Source organism: Electrophorus electricus, chromosome 14 (genome assembly GCF_041902795.1).
Source record: "Electrophorus electricus isolate QZ-2024a chromosome 14, ASM4190279v1, whole genome shotgun sequence".
Lineage (NCBI taxonomy): Eukaryota > Metazoa > Chordata > Actinopteri > Gymnotiformes > Gymnotidae > Electrophorus > Electrophorus electricus.
In genome coordinates, this window is record NC_137510.1 from 15327664 (window position 1) to 15335304 (window position 7641).

General features: G+C 40.2%; 1 protein-coding gene across 2 annotated transcripts; it reads right to left on the reverse strand.

The window, feature by feature from the left end:
- Positions 1-349: 349 nt before the first annotated feature.
- On the reverse strand, positions 350-7310 carry wdr26a (WD repeat domain 26a). Of its 2 annotated transcripts, XM_027019280.3 has the most exons (14): positions 6598-7309; positions 5938-6037; positions 5508-5564; positions 5273-5409; positions 4618-4715; positions 3911-4067; positions 3623-3761; positions 3285-3425; positions 3080-3199; positions 2822-2967; positions 2625-2703; positions 2395-2524; positions 1978-2172; positions 350-1802 (listed from the first exon to the last, which is right to left on the reverse strand). In XM_027019280.3, exons 1-14 carry the CDS (start codon positions 6897-6899, stop codon positions 1780-1782), a joined length of 1824 nt encoding a protein of 607 aa, XP_026875081.1. In that variant the 5' UTR covers positions 6900-7309; the 3' UTR covers positions 350-1779. The 2 variants fall into 2 exon arrangements, with proteins under 2 accessions (XP_026875081.1, XP_026875080.1); XM_027019279.3 differs by lacking the exon at positions 350-1802 and having other exon boundaries at positions 1816-2172; positions 6598-7310.
- Positions 7311-7641: the final 331 nt, after the last annotated feature.

Consider the following 7641-nt stretch of genomic DNA (forward strand, 5'->3'; position numbering starts at 1 on the left):
ACAAAAGTTAATTAACAGGCCACTTCCCAAGAAATACTTTATATATAATAATTCAGGGAAAAATAATGAGTAAAACAAAGGATCAATACAATTGTAGACAAACATAATGAATCAATCCCAAAAAATTCTCAAAATCTGACCTTTGTGATGAATAATTGTCTTAAGATAAAGCATTTAAAAAAGCAAAGACTATGAAAATATCAAAAAACATGACAGCATACTGACATAAGAAAATTAGCATATGGGGAAACATTTTGTGATTTTTTTAAATATATATATATATATATATATATATATATATATATATATATATATATATATATATATATATATATATATATAAAATATATATAAACACATACATACACACACACACACACACACACACACACACACACACACACACACACACACACACAAAGACTGGAAAGCCTGATGTGACCTAGCTTGTTTACATTACCTTTAAACTCTACTCTTCTTTGTCCATCAGCACTGAGAAAGCCACCAAAACTACTCTATATGATAACTGATCATCTTGCACGTCAACAGCCTATTTATTCACTGGAGATGCGTACCTTTGTGCTTACTACAATAACACAATCCAGATATAACCAACATTATCCATTTACAAAGGGAAAGCATTCATTGCATTTCTTGCACTAAATATGGTAAATATTTACATGTGCTCAAAACCTTCAAATATCAAAGGTCAAAGATCTTACGAGGTACCAGCAAAGAGGACAACAGAGGGCAAGAAGCATGCTGATAAGTCAAAACGGCCTGATCTGAAATCTTAAGTTTCATTGTTGGATCTTTCTAACAGCTTAAAAGATTCAAGTACGCTCAATTCTGGAGCATTACACTCCGTTTTAGCCTCACTGATAGCAAATGATGCTGTGAAGTCAAACATAACTCATGCCCTCCCTGTTCCGCTGTTTCTCTTCTTGCATGCTTTCCAGTCATACACACATGATGGCGACTTTAGAAAACAAAGTACCACAATCTGATGGAGGAAAAAAAGGAACTTGGGATCATTTTAGGATTTTCCTCATAAACTAAAACAAGTCCAATCCCACTTTTAAAAACTGACGCTAAATTCAGTCAATTGCTTCCATAGTTCTAAACGAGGAAGAAAAATGACACTGTTACATTCTGCTGGTGAAAACACATTTTTTCAGGCATACATTCACACAGATAGCTGAAAAGCACAAAGGTCATGCAGAAAAGGGTGTGATGGCCAACTTCTATGACCCCTCCAATATCTCCAAACCCCTGCTGCCCCTGTACACTAATCACATGGAGAGAGGGGCCTTGGAGATCATACCAACTGAACTAATTAAAATAATCATTTTTTTTTTTTAAAAAGAGTTAATATTGTGAGGAACAGAACACACCATCACTACAACTCAAGCCAGAGGCCTGGACTGATTCACAACAATAAATAATAGAAGTAATAAATAATGCTTTGATTTGGTGTGGTTTGTGAGGCTGCAGTGTGGAGGGCAGGAGACAGACATCAGATTGAGGTCAGTAAGCCTCCTTGGCGACCAAAACAGGGATGCCACGCAGGTCTGAGGTCGCAGGGTAAAGGCCAGCAGATGGGTAAGTTTCATTCAAGTTGTCCAGCATTTCTGTGTTAGCTCAGCCTCTTCACTGCTATGGGGGGGACCTCCAGAAAAACATTGTGTGTGTGTGTGTTGTTTTTACTTCATTCATCCTTAATTTCTTGCAGTGTTTAAAGTGTGTATCACTGATTTGCCTTCAGCTTCAGAGTCAATATCAACTGTCCATGCTACAGCATTCTACAGAGGGGGGAAAGGGGAAAGCCAATTCATTTAATCCTGTATGTTCTCTGCCTTTCAACAGCTGCATAACAGGATGCTCAGGAACTGCGCTGAAAAACTAAAACTACTTTACTCTCACAATGTCCAGATCTTTATACAGTTTGTTGCTGTAAGTTGCAAACAAAGCTCTTACCGCTTAGCCCCTCTGCATCCTGGGAATCACTGAAGGGAGCGGGACCCCAGACCCTGACAGTGCCGTCGTCTGAGGCGCTGGCCATGAGGCCTGGCAACATAGGGTTCCAGCTCACACAGTTCACAGTGCGCGTGTGGCCTGTCAGCTCAGCAATGGGCAGCTCACTGCGCTTGTGCCAGATGTACACTTTATGGTCTACAGATAAAGGGCATGATACAAATACTCTCTCTATTGAAGGTGGATCAAGAGGAAAAATAGGAATGATGCTTCATGCACTTCAAGCTCCTGTAAAATGCTGACCTTTTTAGATGGTTCAATCTGTATTTAAATAAGTGAAAGTCTTGATATCTATCTGAAGAAATAAACCTAGCATAAGTCAAGAAAGTAGGAGAGTCATGATAAGCTACGTGTTCTTACCTTCACTCCCACTGGCAATGAAGTCCTCGTTATGGCCTCCAAAGCAGGAGTGGATGGTGTAGAAGCCCTGCGTCACTCCTTGGTACTTTCTTACCAGTACCCGGTCCTGTAGATCCCACAGATGAACTCCCTACACGAAACAAGAGGGAAGGTATGCAACATTACTATTTTACCTTAATATAAAAGACAGACATGCAATGAAATGAAACATTATGAAAGAAAACAAGTACCTGAGTTGCAACGTTTAATAGAGCTAATCTGCCATTCTTTGACACAGTAAAAGACATTATAGGGTGATCTTCCTGGACACTATGGGACACAACCAAAAGACAATGGTAAAGAACACAATACCACTTCTAGTTAGACAGGGTATACAGGTACAGCCATTCCAGTTAGACTAGGTCTACAGGCAACCTCACGCACTTACATGTTTCTGTCAGTCAGATCTTCAAAGTTGTATCCACGGATACGCTGGTGCGTGTCTGAGGCCAACACTGTCTTGCTGTCACTCAAGCACCACAGGCACTGAACGCGAACTCCTTCCCAAGAGTCCAAAAGGTTTCCATCTAGATCCTTATCATTTGGACATCATTATTTAAAGGATGCAAGGTAATCGGTTGAATTAACAGTTTTCAGTTGATAATTAGCATGGTTTGTTAAACACCAAGATACTGAAGATACCTACACACTGGTAAAACTGGCCTCTCTGGCCCCCAGTGACAAAGCGTTTGCCATCTGGGTTCCAAGCTACACTTGTCAGGCTGTCTTCATGGGACTGACTCATTTTTGTCCTCAATTCCCCTGTCTAAAAGACAAAAATATGGGTTCAGTGCAGACAAAGCAAAGCTGAAACCTAACATCAGTAGTATCTCTGTGAGGTGAGGCTGCACCTGAACGTTCCAAAGCCAGAGCTCTGAGCAATCGTCCGGGCCACAGGCTATCAGGTATGCATCATCTGGGCTCCAGGCCAGGTAAGACACCCCATAGGCATGGCCTTCCAGAGTCTTCAGTTGCTTCAGCTGGTGTGTCTCCTGTCAAACCATAGCAATATTTGTCAAACCCAGAGTCAAGCTACCCTCATTTCCCTCCCTTCTGATAAAGACCTTATAATCAGTTTATTCTTGTTTACTAAAATAATATTATTATCCAAGTTCTTGTTTAATGCATGGCCTGTAGTTCATTTTTGTTTTCAAGAAAAAAAGAAAAAAAAAAAAAAAGAAGTACTTACTGGGTCGACCTGCCAAATAATGACTGTAGTGTCTTTGGATCCTGAGGCCAGTTTGGTGCCATCATTGGAGAATTTACAGAACCAGACCTCATTGCAATGCTCTGTCAAGATTTGCTGTGTGTAGCATGGGAATTGTTTCCTAGAGACAATAACGAGAATGCATTTTAGAGAGGCCATCTGTAGAGCCTCTACGGCTTGATGAAATTAATAAGATGAATCGGCAGGACCCGATTAGGTAAAACCAGAGCACAAAACCAGAGCACATAGGTAAAACCAGAGCACATTAACCTGCTACAAACATGGTCCACCAGCAGAGACACAGATTCCAGGCTGCTGTCCAGTTTGGTGTTGTGGTACAAGCAGCGATCTCTCTGCAGCTCCACTGCCTGACGCAACAGTGTCTGCAGCCTGCGAGGGGGCAGCATCACCGAAGGGGGCAGGTACGCTACAGAAACGAGAGAGAGATGGAAAAAGATGGAGTGGGAGGGGCAGGTTGCCAAAACAGAGACAGCAGGGAGATGAAGCTGATTAAAGACCATATACAGGGTTAGGGTAAATTCCATTTCAATTCAGCCACTTCAGGAGACTTACTGAATTTAGTTCACCAAGTTCACCACTACATCTCTATTAGTTTATTCCCTGATTTCATTTCCTGAGTTGGCAGAATTAAAATGATACCAATCCTAACCCTGAATGTGAGAGGCAAAGGGGAATTACATGATACTGATAGACAGATAAGAAGGTAAAATAAAGAAAGAGAGAAGAAGTAAAATGAATGAGAATAAGGTTGGAGAATTGTGTAATGCTGTGTAAGGCTTTAACTGTAATACATACAGGATAATACATGCATACTTTATTTATTTATTTTTTTAATTCTCACACATCATGTGAGAACTAAAAAAAAAACAAAAAACAAAAAAAAACAACAACATGGGAACCAAGTACAGAGGGATATGTGAGGAAAGTGTTTGCGTGAGTATGTGTACTGTACTTACTCTGGAGTTTGTCAAGCAGTTTGGAGCGAGAGGACAGCCCCTTTCCTTCCCATTCAGCCTTGGCTCGAAGATCATCAGAATGACTGCACATCAGATACCTACACACCCGACAAACACTCATCACCAAAAGGTCTACGGCATCTACAGCATGTCCACTCCATCCTGAGAGTTCATCACTCTACATTATCACAGAATTAATGTAAAGGAAACTTCCACTAAGGGATCAAAGTTTTCTAGATTCTTCGGTTTTATCCACTGCACCAAAAAAAAAAAAAAAAAAAAAAAAGATCTGGCCATGGGAACACAGTACTAGCATTTAAATATTTTTCATTTTTTAGGATTTTATGTTATTTATTGATTTTACTGCCAAAATGTTCATGAATATATTATTATTATTGGTATTATTATTATTATTATTATTATTGTTATCATTATTATTATTATGATTAGTAATAGTAAGAGTTGCATTAGTAGTAATTGTTTTTTAAATACTTATACACAACAGTAATACTATTAATGAATATTAATTCATATTATTCATATTAATGAATAAGCAAATTGGCATGAAACAGAGCAAATAAGCATTATCCTTTCCACTTCCCACAAAGAGATGAAAGGGCTTTCAAGTGAGTAATAGATAGCAGCAGTACTATACCCGCTCAGGACATGAATGCGCTCGGTATTGTACTTCAGAGGAGTCAGCTCTGCTCTTAGAACATGCAACGCTTCCAAAACCTTCCCGTCCTCCAAATACTCCAAATACTTTTGCTGCAAGAGTAAGAACTTCATCCGCTAAAAATAGGCAGAAAAAGACATGTGTCAAGTCAGCGTCTGATTGAGACAAAGCTTCAATACACAGAAAAGCACTTGTGAGGATATTATTCTCTTACCACAATAGCATTTGGTGAATGCATCAATGTTCTCAACTCATTGAGATCACTTTCAGCCTATCAGCAAAGCAGAGACAAATAAGTTCATACAATTAATTCACAAGGACATTACACCCAGTGCTGGATGGCAATGACTTGAAAAAGAACCACTAACTGTGAAAATTATTTAAGAAACTGACTTAATATGCATCTGCACACCAAATACCTAAATTCAAAAAAGTTTACACAGCATTTCTATAGTCACCTTTGAGTGACTTCAGTTGTAGCTAGCAACATAACAAACAAACAATAGATCCCATCAAACATTTAAATATAGACAATTTTCCCCATTTTTCCATTTAATATAGTCCAGGTAAGTATAATACAATAAACTGGACTTAGTTACAAGGCACTGCCAAGAAAAGGTGTCGGATGAATGTGTTCTCAGTACCTTGTCCCATTCCCCCTCCATTACATGGTTGCGGAACTTGGTGGCAGAAGGATGTTCAAGTCTACAGCCTGATTCCTGCATCAGTAAGTCCACTGTCTGACTAAAAAATGGCAGGGATATGGACATTGTTTACTGATTCTAAAGCTATTATTAAGCCACATGCAGTATGTTTCTAAGATCCATGCTAAAATCTTCAGTCTGTTGTAATGTAGGTTAAGCCAGTAAACACACAATGAAATTAATTTAATGATTACTGCTAAATAGGCAGCACCAAAGCAATTTTGTCCATTTTAAATGTGTACCTGAAGAACCTGTTTATAACATTTCTAAACACAACTGAGTGAACAGAAATAATACATCTTGGAGGTAATTTCTAATGTTACATGTATCTGAAAAACTGGTATTTTCTACCGACTCGTTTGGACATAAAATACTACTGCTGACAGTCCTTTCTGCATTCTGCAAAATGGAGCCCCCTGCGTCCTCTTCCCTGTGTTTATCATCCTCCTGTTGTCAGTTCATATTAGAGGGGTTTGCATCATACCTATGACTAATGTCAACAGCTGAAAATCGCCACTAGTAAGGTGGTGGATTGTTCTGTGCTGACATGACATTTTACATGATTAATTTTTTTCCGCGTTACTCTAAAGACCTACTTACTTGAGCCCTAGACCGTGTAAATGCTGTCCTATTAAACGGATGACATCTTCATCTGACTGAGATAGACGTTTTTTCTTTTTCATGCTTGAACCCGTCTCAGAGCCCAAGGTCGTGCCGGTTGAAACAACAGAATTTCCCGATGATGGGACGCCGTTGTTGGTAGTGACAGTAGTCCCATTGTTTGTAGAGGATAACAGCCCGTTTGAATGTGCTCCTCCGGCAGTGGACGACTCTCCGTTTTGTGCGCTATTTAGGCAGGACAGCTCTGAATTTTGTCCCTGTCCTGCCCCGTTGGCCTGCATGTTATAAATGCTGATGTTGGTGACTCTGTGAGGGTTACGGCAAATAGTAGAAACTGCGCGAGGGCTTGGGAAAGAAGTAAATCCTAACACCACCGCAGAGAGGCCCACAAGATCAGTAGAAGCCCCGGTCTCTCCTGCTCCCTCCGCCACCGATGCTCGGTGTTTCTTCCGCGGTGGCGGCGAAGCTCCGCCGGTTTCCGAGTCGGAGGAGGAGGAAGCGGAGGCCAGAGTTACCTCACTAGGAACGTCAGTGACAAGACGCCTGCGGTCTCAATTTGTGTTGATGAGGCGTCAAAATTACAGTTAGAAGGCTCGCTACAGTAGACGCAGTTTATTTCGCTGGGGAAGGCGATCACTGTTCTTGTTATTGTTTGTCAGAGAACAGCTGCAAGCCCATTATGGACGTCCTTGCGCAATGACGTCACAGGGAAGACCTAAACAACCTTGAGTTTATGCTACATATTCAAGTGCTCCACGAAAAGTTTAATTTTCAGAATTACCCAAATGTCATGAATAGTTGAGTTTTGGTTTTGCTGTCGTCGTAAATAATCTCGGTCGTTTTTATTTTATTTTTAGATTTTATTGTTTTTCTCACATCGGAGGCTCTTTTTTTTCACGTCACTTGCCTCTTTTGCATGTTGACAGCTAGGTTATACAGTACTATGCTGGAGGAACATTTAGAGAAACCTAGACTTAAGCCATATATGTAGTGAGAGGAGATGGGAACAGATCATTAACTTCC